The sequence below is a fragment of the Labrus mixtus genome, chromosome 21, assembly GCF_963584025.1.
Source record: "Labrus mixtus chromosome 21, fLabMix1.1, whole genome shotgun sequence".
In the NCBI taxonomy this organism is placed as follows: Eukaryota; Metazoa; Chordata; class Actinopteri; order Labriformes; family Labridae; genus Labrus; species Labrus mixtus.
In genome coordinates, this window is record NC_083632.1 from 7,399,785 (window position 1) to 7,425,655 (window position 25,871).

Genomic DNA, 25,871 nt, shown 5'->3' on the forward strand with positions numbered 1-25,871 from the left:
TATTGATTTTCTCACATAATTGACCTTCCCCTGAGGATACTACAGGCTGCAACATAAACAGCAATGCTGGGTGAGAAATAAAAACACTCCAAAGCTAAATCATCTTGATAGCATGCACATACTGAAATATTTACTTAAATGTGTAAGAAGTATTCAAGAATATTTCATCATAATTGTGGAATACATCAATGTGGGGCATACAAAGTAGAAGCTCTAACATTAATGATAATATATATAGACTGTATAAAATATGGACGTAGTCTCAGCGACGTCCATATTTTATACAGTCTATATAAGATAAGATATATCTTATCTTATATAGACTGTATGAAATATGGACATAGTCTCGGTGATGTCAACCATTGGTTTGCAAAAAGTAATTATGAAGCCTGATGATGGCGGTCCCCATATTGAAAATTCGGACTCCATCTAAATCCCAACTTGTAAAGAGGTAGACAAAAAGAGGTGAAGTTAAGGTGGGCCCTGTGAATATCTTGGCTGCAAAAACACGCCCATCTAGCTCATCATCTAGCATCTAGCATATTCCAGTTGATCTAAACAACAAGAACAAAGGTGACAGGTTGAGGTCAGTAACAGGATTTAGCAATCCTGACAAACAGCTTCAGCGAACCTTCATGTCAGTCAATCTGCCCGCCCCCCTATCATGCCTGATTATGTTTAACTCTCAGCCTTTATTTAATCATAACAGATGAGTGATATAAAAAATCATCCCCAGTACAGTTTTTAGGAATAAAGAAATTAGCCAAAAAGATGAGAAACTGTATTTTTGGACCGGGCTTCAAACGTGTATTTCTGTTATAAAACAGGAATTTCAATATCAGGCTCTAACTGGGATTTTTTGGCATTTGCAGTCAGCCTCAAGTGGACGCTCGAGGAGAGCAGTTTTTTGCCCTTTGCTTCATTTTTCAGAACCAGTTACCACTTGAAAAATAAGTGGGGAAAACAGTGATAAAAATATGGTACAACAGAGGCTATAATTTCCAATGTCCAATGTAGCTTAAGGGTTGCTCTTACGTGAAACAGACAATAAAACTGTTCATTTCAGATTCCTATTGGAAAGGGCAACCTGCTGAACCCCCAACCAGGATATTTCAGGTAAGGTCAAACCGCCTTCCATCAAAAAGAAAAAAGAACAAAAAGTGAGTGGGAGAGAGAGAGAGAGCTCAAATCTGTCCTCAAAGGCCGTTTAAAAAGCCAGTTAGATTAGGCCAGTGCAGCTTGCCCTGTCTGTAATGGAGTTTCTGCCCCGACAGATGAAAGAGGTTAGGCGGGGCACATGGAGATCGGAGAGAAGCAAAAGACCCCTTTGATATGGCTGTTCTTCATAATCGAATGAAAAGGGTATGAATCAGGGATCAGTGTTCTTGGAGGTGCACTCGTTCACATCCTCTCATTCCCTTGAGACTTTAGGGTGTTTAGTGCGTTGCTTGTGAGATAAAAAAAATGCGTAAATCCCTTTTAGACCAGAAAACAACACCTTCAGCAGCTGACAGATTACAACCTTAAAGGCAGCTGCAACAGGGAATATATTAAAAGCATACAAATGGATTCATCAGCACTGCCATTTCCCTTTGATGAATCAGACTTGGATAAAGAGCTCTGGACTAATATAAATGCTACACAGCACTTCCTCTATCAGTTTAATATTCTTTTGAAATAAAAGCTGATAATGTGGACAGAACAGGGCACCCTTCACAGACGGAGAGCAAAAGAAGCACCTCTGACTGAGTAAGGCCATGAGGAGATATCAAACGGCTGTTAAACACATATTCAATTTGTGATAAGCTGTGATCAGATTGGCACTAGACCAGCCAGGACATTTAGAGGGGAAACACAGATCCGTTCAGGATCAGCAGCCAAGTGGACTTACTATGGGTGCTACTAAATAGATTCAGTTGCATCAGGTATTCATTTTCATACCAATCAACGGCCAATTTACGGCGATCAATGCGGCACTTTCAATTGCAAGAATATATAGAGTTAAAGATTAGTCCCAAGAGTAAGCCTGAATGTTTTAGTGTTTAACCCACTATTCAGCCACCAAAAGCTATTAACAATGCAACCATGTTACTCCAGTGGCATTTTTGAGACTGATACCAATACGGATTTAAGGTACCAATACGACAGATATGGAGGCCGATAAGAGAGATTTATTTTGTGAGGAGTGACATCGAGTGACTTGCTTCATACTTGTCTTTACGCGAATAAACATTTCAACAATAAATAAATTGTCAACTCTTCTCAGTGCAGATCAAGGTTTGCTCGGCTGTGATATTCTGCTACATGCTGCAGATAGTGCTGTACATTTAGTAAGCTACACAACAAACGACATGATGCCACTATTTCTGAATGAACCACGGCATTGTTTCCTGCATATAATGTTCTAAAACATTTTAAAAAAGTTTTGATATTTGCTCATACTGATATACAGCAGTGATATCGGCCTACATTATCGGCTAACAGAGATATCGGTCTGGCTGCTCTAGTGTAGACATTGCTCATAGGAAGGGGTGTTTGGCTGAAGTTTAGATGATATAATTTACAGGGAGTGTTTGCAGCGTGAGCAGCCTTTTGTTCAGACAATATTAACTTGTTTTTGTGCTAATTTTTTTCATGATTTCTATTGGAATAGCCTTTAATAGTGAACTTATTTGGATTTTTAAGAATTGACCGGTGGATATAATTAAGTAAGACAATATGAGCTAATCTCAGCCATATTTTTAAACACATGAAGGAGAAAGGTGGAGGCCAGGAGAGAGATAGTTTTTATCCACTGCTCTCAACTTTGTACAAGACACTTACTTCTCTAACTGAAGGGCATCTGTCCAGCACATTGTTCTGGATCTACTCTATAGCCCACACATGGAGCTGTTGCAGTGTAACACATTTCACTTGCTGTGAGTGAGTGAGTGAGTAAGTGGAAGCCAGACCAGGTGGGATGTTGAACAAGCGAGTCCCACCAAAACAACCAAAACCCGTGGGAGCGAGACGTGTGAAACACAAACGTATCGAACGGCCGAGGCTGAGAATGAAGAGAGCACTGGAACACCTATTGATCATCTGTTTCTGACAAGTAGCTCACCCACTCGGTGCTGAGAGATTGTGGGGGAAGTATGATGAGGATGCGAGTACTCACACGTAGGAAGGAGGGGAAGCCCAGGCCGTAATAGCCCACAGCAAAGTAGTCGGGTTTGGGCCGGATGACCTTCACTATGTTCTCGTAGAACTGGGCCTGCTTCCTCTGTAGGGAGATACATTAGGTCAGTGTCATGGGAAAAATGTACACTTTGATATTGGCGAGTTATTTTTAGCACATTTGTACAAATCTGTGTTTGCTAAATTCTGTTTGTGTGACATATGTTCTGTCATATTTCATTGCTACCTTTCCCAAACACTCTTGAGAAAAGGGATCTTAAACTAAAATTGAGGTGGAATGTTTCATCAATTAACCAATCAAAAATGAAATTCCCACTTACTGTGACAATCAATAAAAGCCTGCGTCCATTAATAATTAAACTGCCCCGTATACTTAATATTTTCTTGAATCAAGGAAATATCACCAAGGAAACATGAATTGTGTAATGGGATTCTGTCCTGCCATTAGCATCGGCTCTAGACCTGAAAATTGTACCCTCGAAATGATGAACCCTGGTTCATTAAAAAAAAAAAAAGGAAAGCCTAAATTAAACATATCGTAGTCTTCTTTTGTCTATCTTAAAAGCTAAAGTCATTAATCCTAATTCATGGCTTTGCGTTAGTAATAGTCTATTTTCTCAAAGGAGAAAATAAGACTTTAAGACTTTGTTTACTCACATTAAAGTTAAAGAAAAAAGAATGTCACTTACCAAGGATGCACTAAGCTGCTCAAAGTCAAACATCTCATTTTCGTACTGCTCGGCCAGCTCTTTTCCCAAAATGATGGCCTCCTCCCACATCTATCGGGCACATAAACAGAGACGGTTAGTAAATTAACTAATTATCAGGATTCAGGCTGCGATTGCTTTTCAGCCAGCTGAAAAGAACAAATGATCTCTCGCAGGCAACAGCGATCAATGTCAGCTCCTTTGAAAATAAGACAGGGAATTATTCTTATTATCTTATTATTATATCAATACTATTTTGTACTTTCTTGGATCTACACAATAAATCCCATCCCTTCTGAGAAACAGAACATCTATTCTAGTGATGCATGTTCCCTGGAGACTCATCCACTAGTGGAGTGGTGTCACAGATAGACGGGAGCCACTCAACCGTGTTGAAAGGCTTCTAAGTGACTTCTTAACAAACTGGATTGGGCTGAACCAATCTGGGCCAGACTGGATGTGGACCGAGTCCAGACTGCTCCTCAGATCAGACAGAGCGGTGGTGGCAACACCATCTGGATGACTCGGAGAGAAACTATCCTCTGGTGCTTATGTACCCTCACAGCTATTGTAACACTTCCTGATCACTCGACAGTGTTTGTGTGCTCATCTTTAGCCAAGGCGCTTTCATATTTGTTGTCTCCTTGGCCCTTCCTTTCTGAGTGACATTGGCTGGAGAGGAAAGACTGGTGGCTGCAAACCAACACTGATGACATATGAGAAACCGCCGGACTTAATCTCTCAGACACTCTGGCTGCAGATCTGCAGAACCCTTCCAGGCTTTACTCACAGGTTGAAAAAAAGAAAAAGAAAACACTTTTCTCCCCTCGAAAAAGTAGAGAAAATGTAGAAGGATACCACTGTAACAAGGTCTTTCATAACTGGAACATTTCCTCTATCTCAGGAGGCTTTTTTTTGTTTTTGTCTCAAAAGAGACGGAATTCAAGAATGTGGCTGAAGTGGTTTGAGGGAAATGGAGAAAGAAGAACAGTGGGAGAGAAAAGCAGGGGAAAAAAAAGGTTTTATGAAAGGTAAAGGACAACACAAAAGAGCTGCAGCAAAGCCTGTGTGTTCTGATACGTTCCTCCGTCCATTGGAGAATCTGCTAAAAGAAGAGGATTATTTAGAATCCCTGTTCTGCAGAAAAGAAATATAAAACTTTGCCAATAGCGGCTCTACTGCAATACCTACCTTTCCAATGCCAGAAAAAGGTGTTTAACAGAGATGGCAGCATCTAAAAATAGCAACCGCAGCGTCCAGGATTTATCATGATTATGGCCACTCTTCTGTGTGTATGTAGGCGCCAAAAAATGTGTGCGTTTCTTACCTTGCCCTTGTCGAAGTAATTGATAATCTGCTGATAGAGCTGGTCCTTAAGCTGTCCTTGAGTGGTGGCCTGGTAGCCGTCTCGCTGGTTCAGATGCGCCGCACACTGCTCGTCTGACCACTGCAGAGGACGAGTCGGCGTCGGGGGTCAACGAGGTGCGATACAACACGGGGCAAAAAAGGGCAACAGGCGACAAGAAATCAATCACTGAGTTATAGCCAATGCAAATGGCTGAGATTGATGTGTAATTGTTTTTAAGGATGCCTACATTCTGGCAGGGCAGGAGGGAAACTAGAAACAGCGGCAATAAAATATACATCGATACAGAGTCAGTGTAATACAACATAAAGCTTTCCGTGGTTCATTTGGGCCATTCTACTATTTTTTTAAAGCTAGCTTTTCCTTCCTGACACAGGCTGTATAGAACTGTTATAATAGTGCACTCATTTAAATGAAGTTTTTCACTTGATTTTATGCACTTCATGTAGTATGTACTCTATTGTTTATGTTATTTTATTTTTTTGCACTTATTTAATGCATTTTGTAGTTTACTATTTAGCTTTAATCTTTGTTTTTTTTAACAAATGGGTTGGAATTGTCTTGGCGTCTTTAAATTGGCATTTTATAATTATCTTAACTATAACTTTCCTTTTTATATCAATCAATCAATCAATCAAACTTTATTTATATAGCACCTTTCAGACAAATTAAATTGCAGTTCAAAGTGTTTAACAAGAGTGCAGAAAAGTTATTGGCAAAAAGTAGTTTATAAAATCATTGATAAAATCATTGAGAGACCAATGCACACCAATCAGAATTAAAAATAAAATACATGAATAAAAATAAAATACAATAAAATACGACACATAAAAGCAACAAGATATTAAAATAAATACATAAGAGGAAAATATTTAAAATTGCAGTAGGATAAAAAGACAATACAGTAATGTTAAGATTTGAATTGATATAAAACACTATATAAGAGCCAGACTGAATAAATGAGTTTTAAGACTGCGTTTAAAATATGTGTTTGTGGGGGGGCTTTAATGCCTTTAGTGTACAGGGAAGTGGATAGTGAATTAAATCAGGAAGAGAGAGAGGGGAACACCACATGAGAAAGGAGCCTCAGGTTGGACCTGAACCTGGATCCCCTGTATCTGTACATGGGACGCCACCCAACCACCAGGCCATTGGTGCCCCTTCCTGCTCTACTTTTGCATATTCCTTCCTACAGATAAGCACCTTAATATTCCATCCTAAGTGTAGTCTTTGCAATGGAAATGTAAAAAAGAGAGGCTGTCCCGGCAGGCTGCTGTCAATCACCTTGTGGTGTAGAAATGTTCAAACTTAAAATAGCTCAAAGAGAGACATCGATATTAATTTCAGTCTGTTTCATAACCAGCTAAAATCTCTTCATAGGAGCTTTAAGCTGTTTTTATAACATGCAAGGCGACGTTTCTACTTCCTATTATCTGTCAATTTGTAAAAGAAATGTTAACAGACCGACAATCGAGGCATGCAGTTAGGTAATCATATTCATTACAAAATCTACTTATTTACTGCAAGAATGATGCACAACAACAAACATAAAGACAGCAGAAGTGTCCTTTTGTGCCGACCGGGTACTCCATCACACCGTTCTTCAGCCTGCATAGAGAATAATGAGCTTTCTGACAGGCTACAGTAGCTTGGCTAGCAGGGAGACGGACAATCTGATTGGCCTCTGTGTTGAGGAAGTATAATCCTCTGTGCCAGGCCAGGACCGATTCATTCGCGCTGGGTTTTAATTGGGATTTCTTTAGTGTTGTGAGCGACTTGAAGAGTTCAGATCTGACCAAGCTTGATTTGAAGGCCACATTTGAATAGCTAAAAAAAAAACATGGAATTTGTATACCCTGTGCTGGAGATAGGTGAGAAGGTAATTGCTCAGCACATTGTTGCTGTGGGATGAAGAGGGATGCTGGCAGGCTCTGGCTCAGGATATTGATTTCTTTACAGCTGGACTGCAGCATTTACATGCTAAGAAGGAGCTGCGTTTATATTCATGGATGACTGGCGAGGCGGCATCGACAGGACTAAAGTGCTGATACATCTCTGACAACATACAAAGTGCTGTAAATTCATCAGGCATTATTACACCGCTGCTGACACTCTGCTGTAGGAGTAATTATCGCTCCAGGAGCCAGTTTCGCTCTGTAACTGCTGCTGGATGCAGAATTATGCATCCATCATTTATCCTTGCTCGAGCTCGTTTTCATGATCCTCAGTGCGGGTACAAAAGGAGGACAGTGAATTGACAGATTACATAGGAGAGATTATTGGAGAAGAAAAGATTTCTCCAGACTGTGGTGGAACAAAATGAACCAATCTCCATGATACAATCCCTCTCTGATACCTCGGCTGTGATCAGGAATGCCGCAGCTGCCGGGAGATGAGCTGTATTAAAATAATAATAACAAAAACAACTCTTGCAAATGCTGCCGTGACTGTTCAGCAGGGAAAATGTGATTTAGTCACAGCCTGCTCTCCCCTGTCGGGACCTGTACAAAGGAGGAAACAGCTCGATGTTTATGCAAATGTAGATGCGATTTTGGATGCAACTATTTTGGATAGAAGGTAAAGAGGGGCGACTACGAATTCAGGTTATATCAAAGCCAATCTGGGAATAGACACAGCGGCTCTTTGTGTAGATGTGAACATAAACACTCTCCAGGCCTAGAGCAGGAGTACATTTATTAAAAAAGGTGTTGTTAAAAAGCGTCAATGCTTATAAATATTGATGCATCAAATTAAAGATTTAATTGCTCTAAAAGTTTTCAACAAAAGCACCTCTTTGGACTTGGTAAATGGACTTGAGCTGGCTTTTACACCACTAGTCAGACCTACCCATTCAATCCATTCACACACTGATAGCATAGGCTGCTATGTAAAGTGACCATCAGCAGTAACTAACACCATTCATACACATTCAGACGCCGACGAAGCAGCTGGAGCATTTTGGGAGCATCTTGGGGTTAAGTGTCTTGGCCAAGGACACATCGGACATGTGGCTGCAGGAGCTGGGGATCGAACCCCCCAACCTTCCGGTTGAGAGACGACCGACTCTACCAACTGAGCCACAGCCGCCCCCCTTCTTTCCACCTTAAATCACAGACGCTTTGTGTGTAAGTGATGTGGCATAAAATATCGATATCCCATAACATATAATAAAAAAACAGGGGGTGGGGCACAGATGACCTGGGCAGGGGCATGACCAGGGAAGTTTCTGGGGGGCCTGGTCTGTCCCCCCCCCTTGATTGGCCACCCTTTTGTGTGTGTGTGTGTGTGTGTGTGTGTGTGTGTGGTGGGGTGGGGTGGGGGATTTTTCCATCCTACAAGCACATCTTTTTTTGACAGAAAAGTTTGCCCTAATGTGTAATGAAATTAACAACAGAGGATTCTTTCTTTCCACCTCACACACTTTTATCTGGTGGAACCCCTGGTGGCTGCTGCTACTTTTTCCTCTATTTTAAACTACATCTCAGCTTTTTTTTTTTTTTTTTTTGCTTTTTTTTTCAGGAAAGATCAGATACTAGCCCTGATTTTCATCGACTACGCAAGCCGAACAGGATGCTGCTCAGCAAGTCTGCCCTCTCAGCAGCCCTTTTGTGCCATGGTGGGATTAAAGGGATGCCGCCCTATCTCTCTAAACATATTCAGATTCACAGATTGCACACGTTTAATGCCCGAGGTTAAATGCCATCTGCCTGACGACAGCTTAACTGTGTATTTTGGTTGTTTGAAGTACTTTAGAGAGTGTTCTTGTTCAATTATTTGCTGTTGGTGCCGCGTCTGTTTACCTTGAGCAGCTTGGCGTGAAGCAGCAGAGTGTACGCGGCCTCGGTGTAGTTGTCGCACTCTTTGTGGAGGTCACACAGCTTGTACAGGTACCTGGCAGGAAGTAGCGATGATTTATGGGTTATGTCAGGGCAGGCCTTGCACACTCTAACAATGATAAGAGAGTTAACTTCCCCAGGCCGATGCATCTTGACAGCCTCTTTTTTTTTTTTTTTTGCTCAAATAAAGCCTGACAGACAGATGGAGGAGGTTGTGCAACTGGAAATATATTTTAACAAAATCTAATAATTTCTTCTGGGTCTCTGGGGACATACAGTTTGGTAAAAAAAGAGACAGGATGTACAAAATAAGATCTTCAGAAAGTCAAAATATAGCTCAAGTGAATGTGAAAGCATCGAGTCAACCTGCCCAAAAAGGCAGGATGCCATTTCATCTTACCTGATGTACATCTCCTCTCTGTCGATCTCCTTGTAGAAGTTCTAAAGAGCGAAAAGAGACAGGCAGTAATGAGAACATTGTCCTTATCCTTGTATGTCCTTGTACTGATTTAAAAGGTCAAGAGTATTATGCTTATACTCGTTCAAAATAGGGATGTTTGTTCCTTTTTTCCTCACAGTTTTTCGAACTATTTTGATTTTATTTTTCTATCCTTGTTTACAGTGTACGTCTCTTCCTTCTATGTATACACCTTAGATTGCATAAAAAGATGGATGTCATGATAGGACCCAAAAAGTTGCAAGACATTTGGAGCTCTACTAACTGACTGGCTCAATAGGGTCATAAGTCCCGCCTCCTCCCTGTTTACAGATAGCACATGGGTCACACAATAACCTTGAACCTCGAAAATCAAAGTACACGTCAGCATTTTTCTCAAATGTGGTTTCTGTCATCATGTTTAGTTATTATCAAGCAGATGTATGTCCAAGTGGCTGTGACTGTGCGACCTGAGGCATCTTTGTCCTTTTACACACATTACTGTACATGAAATGTGTGTTTTAGTTCGAGGAAGGGGCAGGACTTCAGTACTGCAGCTCCACAAACGGATCGCTACTGCACACACTCCGAATGCGGGAGATGTCAGCGCCCACCACAGAGGGGTATTTTGACTTCACTTTTGCACAATTAGAGGAACCGGAGACGCATCATCCATATTTATATAAAGTCAACGGTGGACACATACCTTGTTATTTTCTGATTCTGATGTGAAATGTACACATGCACCGCAGAAAAAGTAGTTCCTACCCCTGGTTAACAGGGATGGAAATAATAAAAAGTTGGCACTGTCACAGATTCATTTTCTAAAATAGGGATTAAAAAAGAAAAACAAAGTCCTGTCTTGCAGCTAGAGGAATTAAAGGAAAAAGAAAGGAGCAGTTGGCGCTGACATCAGAGGTACGTAGACAAACTGCTCTCTTGACTGAAACCGAAAAGTTACATTTTACAAAAACCTGGCAGAGCTCGGACAAAACATGACTCAGACAAACGCAGAAAAAAGAAGCCACGGGCCTGCAGTTCAATGCCAGCAGTTATGTAAGACTAAATTGACATTTCTGTGCTCCCAGATGAAATGTCACATCACAGAGGAGAGGCGTTTCAGGTGACGCTCTGTGATCATATCTAAATGCACAGTGACATGTGGAGGTGGATGTTTTTGTTTCTGTGGGTTGCCTGCGTCAAAAAAAAAAGTATAGGTCACCCAGGGCATTACCTGTGTCTGACAATGTGTCTATGAACTTTGCTTGAGTGTTTGAAGGAACTAAAGCAAAATAAAAATAAAAAGAGTCTTACGAGCACGTTGACGGTGCAGCTCATGCGGTTTTCCTTGTTCTCGTCGTGCATGATGGTCCTGTAGTCCAGCAGCCGCTCCAGGAGACGGACCACCAGAGTGACAAAGTTCTCACCCGTCTTTGCCAAGTACTTGTGCTTCCTGCAGTGCTCCAGCAAACTGGTGTGTGCGCGTGTATTTGAAGCACACGTGGTTGTGGATTTGGAGGAGGAGAAGGGAAAAGTTTACACAAGAGGTTCTTTTTCAGTTTAAAATGTCAATCTCTCACTTCTGAGGATTTCACATTGAAGCAGAGTTAGCATCCGACTGCGCCGAAATCAAATATCACAGTGGCAAGCTGTGATCATCAGCACTCTGTGATTATTTTTGAAGAGCGCTATGTGGCAATTAGCATTATCTAACTTGCGCTGGGGCGTAAATCCTGCCCATTAATCAACACTTACATTTTCTGAAAGAGAACTTTGTACTGCTCGTCTCCGCGGCCCCCCTCCACCTCGTGATCCAGCTTGGTGATGATCTCGTTCTCAAACTGCAATTAGAAGGAGCAGGCGTAAATAATCAGCGCAGCTAATTTTTCAATTCATTAACACCATCTCCGTGTCTCCCTCTCTCTCTCTCTCCCTCTCTCTGTGTGTGTGTGCATCACGGCCCCGGCTGACAGGATCTGCACGTTGACATATATCGTCCCTCTCTCCAGGAGCTCAGCTGGTGTTTTCTGTTTATTATTAAAGATGTTCTCTATCTGGATACATTTGGTTAGCACACAGAACAAGCAGCAGCATGAGACACATCCTCTTTACTTTTGCTCTCTTGTAGCTGGAGCATCTGACAGTGATGCATTGGGCTTATTTCTCTCATTTTTCTATGTAGCCGCTGAATAAAAGAAAACGGGCTTTATCGTGCTGAAACAAACCAATTCTCACTGACTTCTTTACATTTTCTCCTGCACTCGCCGGACTGCAAAAATAGCAGAGGAGAGTGCGGCAAAGTGAGGAAAGATAGGAAGGCTTCTCTCTGTTAAACCGAGGATTTAAAACCCACATGGAGACAGACAGAGGCCCAGTAAAAGGCATTTTAAAGGCTTACAGCTTTAAAAAGGCTCTGGTCAAAGTGATCACATTTCAGAACAAGAAAGAGCCATTCATCTTCAGTAAACTAGAAGTTAAGAAGCCCTCTGGCGGGGGGGCGGGGGGGCGGGGGGGGGGGGGATTTTTACTTAAACTACAACTGTCTTCACAGGACTACAAGGGCAAACAGAGACATTTTGAAGCCCTTATGCCGCTGCAAAGTTCAAAAAGCATTGCTTACATGGACATCACAAAGCCGAAATCCGCCTGTAACATCTTAAGGCAGAGAAGCCGTAGCCAAATGGATTTCCTAATGTAGAAAAGCTTGCACTTTAAAGGCCCAATACATTACGTTCCACGGCTGTTTATAATCGCAGCACAGTAAAACAAGATTTGAAGAATTACAAGTGAGCTTTAGGCCGTTGAACTTTATTTATTTTTTTGCCACCGTCTGTCCCTCGTACCGTTTGACCCTTTGTTTGATTTTCCCACACTAGCACCAACTACTCTCTGAAAAATGACTCTGTAACGTCGTGTTGCACGGCGAAACACACCCGCTGGAAGCTGCATGTGAAGTGGAACTCGCACTGCATCATGTCGAAGAAAATGGGGATGGTGGCTTTTCGCAGCTCGATCTCGGGGACTAGCGTCATCTCCAGGATCGGACCCACCATCTCTGGGATGAATTTGATCTTGTGAGGCCCTTTAAAACAGAAAAAAAAAATATTAACATATAAGGGCAGAGCATTAGATACAACTTGGTGCTTTACTTCTATTTGGATAAACCATTTTTAACCTTATAAATCACAAAAATACTCATAAAAGTGCCCCTTTAAGAGCACAATCACTGGAGTGCACATTTACACCTCTACCTCATGGACAAGTATTTTTATATTTCACTCATACTAGTGTTGGAAAATTGTTTTTTGAATGTCACATATCGGAATCAAAAGCATTTTTACTCGGTCTTGTCTCGGTCTCAGACTGGGCGGACTCCAGATTATAAATCAAGCCCACCACTGATCACTGTGATTAGAAGAAGACGACGCCCCTTTCTAAAAGAACAAATAAGAATTCAATTCATTTGTTGGATGTTTATCCCCCAGTTACGGCCGCAACCTTCCCGGTGTTAAGGTCAAAGTGAGTGACACGCCGGCTGCACATGAGATGATGATTTCTCATTGATATTTCTGGTCTTGGTCTTGACTCCACCTCAATCCCTAAATGTCTTGGTCTGGTCTCGGAGCACTCTGGTCTCGGGTATGTCTTGGTCTCGATTCGTGTGGTCTTGACTACAACCCTAAGTTCTACACTTTAGTTTGAATTGATTTAAAGAGGACATATTATAGCCCTTGCCCTTACCACAAACAAAGGACTGGATGGGTTTATTTCACATTTTGTGGGTTTGTAGACACTCAGGTCACCCAAATATATGTTCAAAACACTGTCAAAGTGAGTTTTTCATAACATGTCCCCTTTAAGCTTTTAAAGACGTTGGTCTTAGCTTCACATCTTAGATTTACTGTATTTGAGACTTAGCGGTATGTTAAGCTAAAATCCTGGATGTATACATTTCTTTCTTTTTGTTAGGGTCATTTATTCTACTGTTGCTTTATTTGCTCTGATCAGCTGCTGATGTAACACAACAATCTATCCATCCATCTTTTAAAAGAAGCCCCTCAAGCCTCCTCCTTTCTGAGTTTTCTGTGACGATCATGGGTAGAATAACCTCAAACTACCACCTCGTGTGAAAAATAGCACGGGGCTCATTAAAAACCCAGTGAATGAGTCAATCTAATCTGGTGGAAAGCTCTAATTAACAGATCAGATGGTTCGGGTTACAGTGAGGAGACTTTTCGGGAGGCACAGGTGCCAAAATCCGAGACGCCGATCGCCGCGCAACAATCTCATTCCAGGGAGACGGGACTGCTGATTCTCTCTCTTCACACAACAAAAAGCTAATTAACACATGATTGTCTATATTTAGCTGCTGTTGTTTTCGCTGGGTTGACGTGCGAGGAGTGAGAGGGCACTTAGATGACGGATAATAGTCAACATAAATTGTGGAAACAACACGTTAACCAATGTCAATTGCTGCTGGGCTCCCCGCTGCAGGGTTTGCATGACAGATTTTGATTTAATTTAACAATTATAAAGATGGTTACTGAACAATACTGACACGAGGACTTGTCTTAATTACCTAGATTGTACCACATATCCCTGATTTCAAAGCCAATTTGTCTTCTCATGTCCTGGTACCTGAAACACAAACAGGATGAAACGTTATGCCAGCTGTAGTCGACTTATTGCATGCAGGATGAAAAATACACAGAACTTAATAAAGATTCACGCGTCAGGTCTATAAATGCAATGTGATACAGATGACAGTTTGATGAGCATTCAACCAAGAATGCAAAGAAAATATTTGGTTTATATGTATAGCTGAGTAATGTCTCAAATGTGCAAGAAATGTAAGAACCAAATTCAGTCAATAATAAATGGTAAATGGACATGAGCTTGTACAGTATAGCGTTTTTCTAGTCTTCTAACTACTCAAAGCGCTTTTACACCGCAGGTCACACCATCAGAAGTAACTAATCCCATTCATACAAAACCTCTGTGACAATGAGAAAACACACTTACAGCCCATGATTGGGCCGTCAGGGGAGGTGATCCATCGAAAAGGTTTCTACTATTTGTAGTTTTTTACTACAGACACGTGTGAAATTTGGAGTTTTCTTTGTCATCGTGGACTCTTAAGAACTTGAATCTATAAGGGCGCTGGTGGCCGAGTGGTTAGGGTGTGCGCCCCATGTACAGAGGCCGTAGTCCTCAAAGCGGGGTGACCCAGTGTTCAAATCCGACCTGTGGCTCCTTTCCAGCATGTCATTTCCCTACTCTCAATATCCCTATTTTCAGACTCTATCCACTGTCCTATCTCTACAATAATGGCACAAAAAGCCAAAAATTCCACTTTTTATTGACATTTGAAAAAGCTGATGTTTTTTGTTTTGTGATAATGTTAACATTTTAAATTCAGTTAATAATTAACAGAATTAACTGGAACCAAAGTTAACGTCTTTATTACTGGATGAATGGTTAACAGAATAATATTTATGGTTAACTGGGCCCACCTCTGATAATGAGCTTGCACATCGCTCTGGCAATGGGAAGTCATTTATTCGTATGCTTTTCCAATTCTGAATTATTTCCACAAGTGCAAGTTTACAAGAGTCCTGCAGTCAGCTGGCTGTCAGCTCTGGTCTTCCCTCTGCTCGGTGTTTGTTTTAGAACCCACAGTGGGCAGAGATCAGACAACATGAAGCCAAGTGTTTGATCAGACACTTTATGTGTGCACTGGTTCTTTGAGGTTGTCTGTGTGTGTCAAGGGGCCCTCATGTAAAACAAAGATTTGCAGAAGAAGCTGGAAGGATCACTCTTGCCCCAGACTTTTTCTGGCATTTTTTTTTTTTTTCCATGAAAGAAGGCATATAAGCTGATCAGTCCTGCCACGACTGGGTCATGAACCAATCTTCACAGCAGCTTGGAGCCCGTCCCTCCGCCCCGCCACACAGAACCAGGTCACAGAGAGGACAAACAGTGTGAAGTGGAAAGCTCAGGGACGGAGAGACAGTCAGTGAATGATGGAGGGACTAAGAGGAGTGGAACGTGTGGGCATGGAGGCAGAAAGCGAGATGGGCCCCGTGAAAGCGATCACACGAGACAGAAGTAATAGATTTAAGTCTTTGAAAGCGATTTCGACGTTTGATTTAGAAAAGAGAGTAAGTTCAAGCCTGAAATTGTTTTAAGATCAAGAATTTAAAGGACAGAATAAAGACGGCAATCCTCAGAGAGATACGTCTGACTGTTTCAGCACATTTTCCATTGGTCTGCTGGAGCACGCTTTAGCTGCACCGTTGCGCACGGAGAAGCAGTCGGATGAGTTTCCACTGCTCGATCACCACGGGGAATAACTGCACTGAACTGCTCTTGAATGTGTTTCTCGAGGATTTCAATAAATGAAATGTAGGCAGTATCGAAGGAATTTTCTGATACTGGTGTCTGAATCTCCAAAACTATATTTGTACCCTTGGTGCAATGCATCTTCAACACAATGCTGCAGCAATAAGAAACTCAATTTGAGGTTAAAAACATCCAAAGTATTGGTTGGTTTATGTCTAAATTGAATTTTCCTACACTCCTTCAAGGGGCATTTAAAGTTTGATGTTGAAGTCCCTCTTCCAGCTGGTGGATTAAATGTGACTGGACATCTCAGTGAGTGACCGATGAAGCACCGTCGTCACATCTTTCTAATACAATGTTGGCATGACACCGTTGAGAAAATAAAAGACGAGACTTTGGGATGTAACGTTGTACTGTAATCCATTCGGATCCTCATTCAGCCCTTTGTGACATTTCAGAGCACACCGGCGCCTCGGCCGTATTGAAGCCACATTGATCGTTTTTGCCAATATAGTCCGAAGACACAATCATTTATTTGGTCACATTGGAGATCAGCATTAAAAGAATCCTCAACGAAGACGCTGCGTCACCTCTTTACAGCCTGGCCTGGTCAAAACAATTAACCATATTTAGCTGTCAAAGCCTGGGGATTGATCTTTAGGCAGAAAATTGGCAAGATTATAGAAATGGAAAACGACGTCTGCCTCTGTAAATTACTGTAAAGCTGCATGGAGAAAAAGAGAAAGGTAATGCATTTTGATTATAGCTTTTTCATTCCTATGATCCAGAGTTGTCTGCACAACATGCATATAGAAGTTGTTTGCACATGTTCCTTCCTTTTTTAAAGGAATGACAGGATTAAATGACATACGTTTGTTACTCATTTGTGCATGCAGCTACCGTTCAGGAGGCTGACAAAGACGCAGGGTGCTGTTCTGTCACACTCCTGCAGTCAGTCAAACAGGCAGCTATGACTGTCGGCTGTCAGGACCTACACTGCGTACCTGTCAGCTGCAGCGGCTGAGAGATCCTGGAGAGGTTAACTGAGAATACCGTCTCTACAGAGGAATCAGAAGAGTGTGACTCTGCGGCTCTTATAGGAGCTCGTGCTGAGTAATGCAACTGGGTCGGGGGGGAACTAAGAGCACGACTTCCGAGGAGAAAAGGAGGAAAGGGCTGTGGAGGTACGTGGTGGTACGTGGTGGTGACACAAAGAAAATAGAGAGAGGTTGGCAGAAAGACAAAAAAGAAAAGAAAAGACAAACTAGTGATTGACAAGCCGCAGCCCGTAAGATCACATGGGAAGTGATCTAAGCCTGAAGCAAAGGAAGTGTGAGATATTCACAAAGTCTGACAATATGACAATCCCCTGTCCATGTCAATCATATGCACAGATCAGGACAATGACATGCAGCATGCTCTTTTATTGAGCTCTCCATGTGTATATGTGTCTGTATCTCTCAGGTTATAATACGGAGAGACTTCAACAGTCCAGGGACGATATGTGTCTCAAACTTATTTTGGCATTTTTGTAAATCTAAATCAAAAGTTGTTTCTCAAGGCTTGAAACACGGCAGCACGCACATTTGCATTCATCCTCTTATACGGGCTTTTAAAAACATGTCAGCAAAAAACGAGTCAGGCAGTTTGTTGCGGTGTCAAGAGTTGTGATATTGATGCCACAGGCTGATAGTTTCCAATACAGCGAGCACGCTAGTCAATGCATTATAGCAAATGTCATCATTTATTTGGCCACCAAAATAAAATCTTTTTCTCTTTTTCTTCAAAGCAGAAGCAAAAAAATGCACAGTTATTTACAACAGGGTGCTACTAGAAACTGTTCCATAGCAGCAAACATGAACTAGAGTTAGGTTTTGTTTTCATGTTTTTTTTAGGTTTTTTTTATTTTTTATAAAGATGATTTATTTTTGGCTTTTCAAGCCTTTATTGAGTGGACAAGACGGAGCATGGAGTCAGAAACAGGGATGAGAGAGTTTGGGACGACATGGTAAATGTTGGAGGGTAGGAGTCAAACCTGCTTTGAGAGCTTTAGCCTCTGTATGTAGGACGGACGACTTAACCACTTAGCTACAATAAACTGTCAGGACAACTAGTTATAGGGTAGTTATCCTATTGCACAGAAGAACAATGAAAGGCCAGCAGAGTTAATGACAATGGTAATATTTGTGATGGAACTTTGTATCTCTTTAGATGTACAGACATTATTTAGCTTATTCCCTGCTGCCGACGACAGTCAGAGCTGATAGGTTGAGCTGTGACTAGGCCAAGCAAGGACACAAGTGTCCTCCCTCATATCTAAACTGTTTGGTAGACTTAGTGTCTGCTCCCAATTGTCTCAGACATCACATTCAAGTTTATCTAGACGAGGTAGGGTAACATGGCACTGACTTTAGCATTATCTTTTGGATATATACAAAGCCTGGCAGAACTGGCTTGGCAAGACATGGTATCACACGAGTGCTGTTCATTCATTTCTCCTGAATATTTCTTGTGTGAAGTCAAGGTATTCGGCAACATTTCTGCAATCACTGATTTCACATTAATGAATTTAAGGCCATATTTTCTATACAATTTAGATTAAGGATAGTTAAACCAATGAAAAAAGCAAAAGCACAGGAATAGTCTGTGGAGTCTCAAAAAAATCATGGTTTCTTGAGAGGCTTCAGTGTACACAGAAAGTCCGGATAAGCAGAGAAGCTGAGCTGCTGCTAGTTTAAGTTGAAGTTGTTTTGAGGTTAGCGTTCCATCAGTGCACTGAGCCAGGCCATACAATACAAATATCAATCTTCTAACGTAAATACACGGTTTGAAGTATAACAAATGATAATATCTATATAGGATTACTCTGTGTGGGAATCTGTGTCTATAAAGGAACAATGGTGTTGGAACATCTCTCCTAAGTGTAAGAAGGAAATGAGAATGACACAGACAACAGAAATAAAAAGCAGCACATGAAGACAGGTGTGACTCAGGAGGAAAACTTGTGCCGTGCTCTAAAGAGCCGTGCTCCACACTTCTCCGATTTCACCCCCTCTGTTCTCTGCTCCCGAGCACAGCGCAATAATTGGTATTGCAGGCAGCGCTGACAGTTCATGCGCCAGCACACAGGGAAACACTATGCAGGGAGCGGAGAGGCAAAAGAGAGAAGGTGAGAGGTAGGTGGAAAGGAGACAGACACGGAGACAGAGAAGGAGAGTGGGCGGGCTGAAAGAGAACCTGACAAAAACCCTGAATAACATGCCGGTGTCGCTTGCTGCGGAAGCTACCTGGGTGTGTTTTGAATCACATATATGGAGATGTCAAATAAACAAGAGTGGAAATAGGGTGACAGGGATCAGCCTGTTTACTTCATGAATGGCAGGTGTTGGGTATGTGAATCAAAAAGCTGCCTTTTTTATTTTTTCCCGGGAAGGCTGACAAGTGAAGACGGGCAGAGTGTGGGGTGGCTGAGAGCCGTTTGTTTACTGTGTTGGTCTGTTTGTGTGGGAGTTTATCATGATGCTGATGATAAAATACTGACCAAGGAGGAGTCTGACTGCGGAGCCCGATGTGTGTGACGTATGCTCACGTGGAATTCAGGTCATTTGTGGTTTTCATTTCTGTGCCTCTCTGTTTACATGTGGATTGTTGTTTGTTCCTAATGATTTGTTGATTCGACTGTGGAGGAAGCTAAACGTGTGGAGAAGTCTAAGACAAATGACTAAAAGGAGAGAACAAAATGCATCGTATCGTGTCGTATCTTAATGACAAAAAAAAAGCTCCTTAAAATCAAGATAAGAGCCGATGTGCTCCACATGTGCCCAGAGAGCATTTACACATTGGTCAGCATTCTAAGAGAATGAAAAACACTAATGCAGATGAATGGCTTTTAGCTGATACAGACACATGGAGGAGGAAGAAAGGAAGCTGCTCTTTAAAGCAAAAGCTGAAAGGTGGGGAAGATTTTAGCAGACTTGCAGAAGAAATAACTTCACTTTGGGATTTGAACATTTCCGCTATCTAAAAACCTCTGTCATATTAAAATGTCTGCATTTATCTGTTGAGGGAATACAAAGAAATACGGATGGATTACAGGAAAATAAAATTAAGGAATAGGCTTAACTCCAAAAGGAGATTCCCAACTCTGTTTTACACTCAGGATCTAAGTGAAATATGATCCCAACACAAGCGTGGGCTACCAGTGCAGCCTGTACTAGATTCAGATGGGGCTTGGGTATCCCTTTGAGTCTCTGTATGATGAATAATATAAAGTCTAATCAGGCCAGAGAGGGGAGCTGGGGGGTGTTCTGTGTGCTACGAGGTCATAACTCAAGATAGGAAAAAAAAAGCCGTTGTTACTCACTTGTGGAAGATCTTGGCTCGCTTGTCGCTTGAGAAGTTCTCCAGCTGCAAAGACTCCTGGGTAAGGAAGGCTACGGCCAGGTGGAAGTAGTTGTTCCACAACTGAGACACAAAAGGATAGACGAGTCACGTGGACAGAATTGGGCTGCAGTTACAAAGGCAAGTGACCATTTGAAGACGCTTGTGTTCTATAAGTCACTCGAAAAGAATCACTCCATAAAAGGCTTTTCAAGTTCAGAAAAAAAAAAATTCTGAAATGCGCATCAAAGTGGCGTCCAATACCCTGTAAATTATGTTCTATCTCCATCTCTCATTTTTCATGTCTGCTGCCTTGGGTGATTTTTATTTTCCTATACAAAAAGTCCAACAATGCTGCACATTAACATAATGCCACATTGTGAAGCGGCAGGGAAGGGATGACTTTTAAAAGATATGCCATTCAACATCTTCTCTAAAACTGCAGTTAGAACACTTTAAAAACACAATTCAATGGTGCTTTGACTAAAAGATCACTGTCTCTGGGAGGCTGGGAGGGCTGCTAGCGAGGCTCTTTGAGAGAGGGGGGAAAGAAGAATAAAAGAAAGAGGCTTTTAAAAGTTAAGCACTTACCTGTAGCTCAAAGTTTGTTTGATCCAGAAACTTCTTGTTCAACACGCCTGCATACTGATTAATGGCCCGCAGGAACACCCTGAAACAATAAGAAGAGAAGTCTTCTTACTGATCAAATACATTTTTTTTTATCCACAATATAATCAAGGTTTTAAATACTAAAGCTCTCTACACAGAATGTTCTCCTGCGGATGTTAAAACGCTGGTGGACGGTACTTGTTTTAACAAACGGAAATCAGAACACTTCAGATACGAAAACTCCAGTCCAGAGCTGACAGATTCTGCATTTTTATTCAGAATCTATAAATGGGGAAAAGGTTACAAATGCAAAATGTAGTTGTCAAAATCAAAAGTCTAGCACATCGAGCAGACATTGACTATTTTAAAAGACTCAATTTCTTCCTGGCCGGGCAATGAAAGTTGGCTCTAGATTTACTCAGCGCTTTAAAAATGCCCAAATTTAAACTCAGTTTTGAGAAAAACAGAACTTTTCTTGTAAGCTTTAGCCAGACAACAAGAGACATAAGTGGGTTTTTAAAACTTTTACAGAGGAGAAATTTGCCTTCAAAAGAGCTGAAGGCCAGAATGAATCTCTCAGACAGACAGATGCTGTAAGCTCCCGAAAAAAGAAAAAAAAAAAACATGTGATGAGAAGACCTTAATGAGAACACTGTCGGATGGGTTAATCCACTCTGATGTTGCAAAATTAAATGTTAATAACTTAAGTGGCATGAAGCTTTTAGAGGGGAATTATGATTGCTACTCACAGAGTCAGAAGCCCATGCGCTCTTTAACTTCACTCCCTGGTTGAACCAGCCATACAACAATATGAGAACTAATCTCAGAGAATTACCCACAGAGGATAAAAGAAAGACCTTATCATAAGTGCAGGAGAGAAACGATCTAGCACAGCACTTTCAATACCCTGGCTTACTTTATTTAAAGAACGCCTCAGGTTCCTGTGTTTATAAATCCTACTCCCTGCTTGAGTTGGTGTGAGTATTTTCAAACTGCCATTCACTAAACAAAAGTGCAACAAATGACGGCCCAAGGCGGCATATGAAGACACACCGGACTGTGCAGTAGGAAAATGGCAAGGTGAAACAAGGACAATTGTTATACCACCTAAGCGGGATGTATCAGGGTCTCATGAGCGGCCAATAAAGCAGCATTAAGATGTAGCACTTGTGTAATCGGCACTGGCAGGTGAGCAGACATCTGCTGCACAGGGGGATCCAATGGAGCCTTCTGTTTTTTGTCATGGCATGAGCTTAACTCTAACACTGGGCTTTATGTGGAAAAAGCTCTAAAGAGTCTACAGTATTACATTTCAGCTGTATGGCAAAAGATGTAGACTGTATAAAACATGGATGTAGAATCAGTGATGTCACTCATTGGTTTCAGAGGAGGCATTATGAAGCCCAATGATCGGGGTCGCCATATTGGAAATGCGATCTGCACCTAACTTTCCATCAGTCCATAAACAGGTGAAGATGGCTAAAATGCTCCCACTTGTCAGTCAACTCAACCACGCCCTAATTATGCAATTTTAGGAAAAACTTTTAGCCTTTAAATAATTGAACCAATGAGTTACAGAGTACAGTTTTCACAGATAAAAGGTAAGCTTAAGAGACCAAAAGCAGGCTGTAATGGTTATCTCTGCTGTAATGGGCATTTTAAATACATGCCAAATGGGGGGATTCATTGGCTTTAGGAGCCAGCCTCAAGTGGACACCTGAGAAAACAGCAGTTTTTTGGACTTCCACATTGGCTTCATCAACACTGGAGGCCGCCCCTTGGACCAAAGCTGCTTCTCCACCAAAAAACACCGGAGAATTTTAGTACTTGGATCTCCTTTTTGAAAGAACCAAAGTGTTCCTTAAGCCAAGTGTTCCAGACACTTTGGACAGACATAATTCTTGCACCTCTGCCAGTCTGATAACTGCTAGTAGTTAAAAAAATCTGATATTTAAGGGCTGCAAGTCCAGACCCGAAAGTCCCTCCTCTCTGGGATAGTACTACCTTTTGAGCAGGGGACCTTTAGACCTTGTTAACTGGAGTAGAAACCTGATGAGTTCCTCTCAAAGTCCCTGATATCTGGAGGGCGTTTCTGTATTTAGTCTAAGGGTCACTGTGTTTTGGCTCAATTTTTACAGCACTGGGGTTTCCCTCAATGCTCCGACTCACTGACCTTGAGCAGAAAAAACTCACCGTTGAGATGGCAACACTGTGGGATGGAGTATTTTAAATCCATACAATATTCATGTCCGACATTTAACTCTACTGCTGATTAAATGCTGAAGTATGAAACATAGTGAGAGTCACCTTACTCATTAGTTGGAAAGGTTAACTGATATTTAAAACCTTTTGATAAGTGATTAGAATCCCATTTCTCTGGTTCTGAGGCCTCAGACTGGTACAACCCCCTTACAGAAAGCTTATTACCACCATCCTGTCAGCCCGAGCACAGCCCCCCCCCCCTCCCTCCACACACCTTACTCAATTTTCTGCAGCTGTGAACATGTCAATATAGTTGATGGGCTTTGACACTGAACTAATGCCAAAATGTGTTTCCTGAGAATTATTACTGCTAAACACGGGGTGCTCATTATTTTAGTGGTTTTATAAATGTAGAAATTATTTCTACTTAGAATTACAAAAAGAGAACATGATGGTTAGTTGGTAGATTGTTGGTTACTGTGGTTTTTATTTTTGTAGTGACATTATTCTACTCATTGTAACTGGTAGGAATGTGTTGCTTCATCACTGCAGTTTGTTTAGATGAAGGCTTTAGTTTTACTAAATGAACCCGGACATAAACTATAATATTGTCATTGATGGATAGACAACATGAAAAATAGTGAAAAGAACGAAAAGAAAACTTGTATAATAAAGAATACAAAACTTCATATGAAAATTGTTTGTTTTTTTTCAGCACAAATTCTCTGGTTTAAATTTTTCATTCGACATTGACAAAAAATATTGATTGGAGTCTTCCTGAAGCAAGAAAAACAACAACTTTAAAGGTCACAGATCATCCTCTTTCTCAACCAGTTCAACATGTCTTTGAAGTTTCTGATCCTGTATTTTATCATGCCCATAAACCCCTCGATTTTTGCTTCATTTCTCAACACTGGAGGTTGCCGCTTGATCATGCCCCATTGTTAACTGTTGAGAGGCGGAGTCACCTAGCTGTGGGAGTGTCACCCACTTGGGGGAGGGGTTACTGCCCTTTGTGATGTCATGAAGGGAAAATCTCCAAACGGCCTGTTTGAGCACACATTTTCTGAAAAGTGGAGCAGGCAAAATATGGAGAGGACGGACTTTTCTCATAATTGGGGGGTTTACAGGGACACATATTAGTGTTACAAAACCATGATGAAGTGTATTTTGCATAAAATGTGACCTTAAAGGTGAGACAGAAATCTAACCTAATAATTATTCCTAACTAATTTTTCCAATAAAAACAACTGTTCTACAAAGTCTAAACCTGCATGATATCATCACTGATCATGGGCTATAATGGTGAGGCATTGTTCTAAAAGTTCATTAAAGCTCCTCTGTGAGGAACATTTGGTCAGAGATACAGGTCCCTGACATAGACAAAGGACAAACTTCAAAAGGAACTTTGTCCCCTCAGCTGTCAGAGCTCCTAACAGACTTCCACATTGACTGTCGTATAGGCTGTTATATTACTGTTACGTGCTTCTCCTTGCATTATGTGTTTGCTCTGGATGCTTATATCCATGTACCAACTGTGTAAGTTTGGATGGCTAATTTCCCCCTGAGGGACAATAAAGTATTGTTTTGTATTGTACTGTTTGTGCGGATTTACTATAAAATAACGAAAAAAAAAAAATCGCTTAATTTGCTGATTGTCTTGTTTTTTTAGGTCATTCAGTATCAATTTCAGTTTGTTTCTTAACCAGCTAAAAACTCTTCACAAGAGCTTTAAAATCGCTTCATAAACTTGCAGTACATTGACAAAAGCTCGTTCATAGGTGGAGAGCTGGATGAGTGGTACTAAACCGATTTCCTATCACTGATGGGTGTAAGTTTCATCCCCGACATATTCACAGCTCCCACTGCTTGGCGCCACAGTGAGAAAAAGAGCGGGATCAATACAGCTTTCAGCTAAATATCATCTCAGCTACAACCACCCCCTTCTGCCTAGATCCGTCCTCACATTGGCGACACTCCTTCACGCTTCCACTACAATTGGTTGATGATGCGCGTTGATGAAATCTCCTCTGGTGTCCGCATGACTGATCAGCAGTATTTGTGGGGTAACGTGATACCCATAAACATGTTCTACGGGTGACTCTTCCTCATGTTACAATCTTAGGCGATAATGTTAGCTCTATTACCCAAAAGCCTGTTTGAAGGCAGCAGTCTGCTTCGGTTCAGACATATAATGGGCTTCAAAGAACAGACAGAAGAGTTCCTCAGTGAGCACATCCTGACATTAATTAAAGTGAAAAACTTAATGAGGCGGATGATAATAGACTATCCTTTCCCTCACAACGGCCTCTGACTGAGACACTCCAAAAAGGCTGTTTCAGGCAAGATTAAAGGCATTTACAGATTATTTCTTACATTTTGGAATACATATTTCTGCAAAGCTCTGAAGTATGAAAGTTTAAAACGGTAGTCCTTAAAAACATCCACTCTGGATGTATTTGAGCTAGTTTAAGAGGAAGATTTCATAAAAAAGACTTGATTATCGTTCAGTATAATTAATAGCTGTATTGATTTCGAGCTATTTTTTTTGCACAAAGACAGTAACATGAGAGTGAATCGAGACTGTCTGCACAGTGAACATTAACTGAATGTTAGACAGTCTGTGGTGCCGCCGCTCTAAGCTTGCATTATTAACAAAGCCGAATGCCAAGGGGAGGGTGCTTGGCTGCCTTGCAACATCTGTGACGGGAGGTCATTACGCTGCAGAGGGAAAATAAGAGAGAGAGAGAGAGAGAGAGAGAGAGAGAGAGAGAGAGAGATACAAACCAGTTCTTTATAACTTAATTTCAACGACG

General features: G+C 41.4%; 1 protein-coding gene across 2 annotated transcripts in view; it reads right to left on the reverse strand.

Annotated features, from left to right (window-relative positions):
- Positions 1 to 25,871, reverse strand: part of dock1 (dedicator of cytokinesis 1) — a 201,838-nt gene that overhangs the window by 30,383 nt on the left and 145,584 nt on the right. For both annotated transcript variants that reach the window (XM_061028646.1, XM_061028645.1), the window contains exons 30-40: positions 20,836 to 20,914; positions 20,228 to 20,328; positions 14,102 to 14,160; positions 12,456 to 12,604; positions 11,278 to 11,363; positions 10,837 to 10,993; positions 9,487 to 9,527; positions 9,051 to 9,141; positions 5,212 to 5,331; positions 3,867 to 3,956; positions 3,158 to 3,262 (exon numbers count right to left, since the gene is read on the reverse strand). In XM_061028646.1, coding sequence (XP_060884629.1) covers positions 3,158 to 3,262; positions 3,867 to 3,956; positions 5,212 to 5,331; positions 9,051 to 9,141; positions 9,487 to 9,527; positions 10,837 to 10,993; positions 11,278 to 11,363; positions 12,456 to 12,604; positions 14,102 to 14,160; positions 20,228 to 20,328; positions 20,836 to 20,914 — 1,078 coding nt within the window. The remainder of the gene's footprint in view (positions 1 to 3,157; positions 3,263 to 3,866; positions 3,957 to 5,211; positions 5,332 to 9,050; positions 9,142 to 9,486; positions 9,528 to 10,836; positions 10,994 to 11,277; positions 11,364 to 12,455; positions 12,605 to 14,101; positions 14,161 to 20,227; positions 20,329 to 20,835; positions 20,915 to 25,871) is intronic.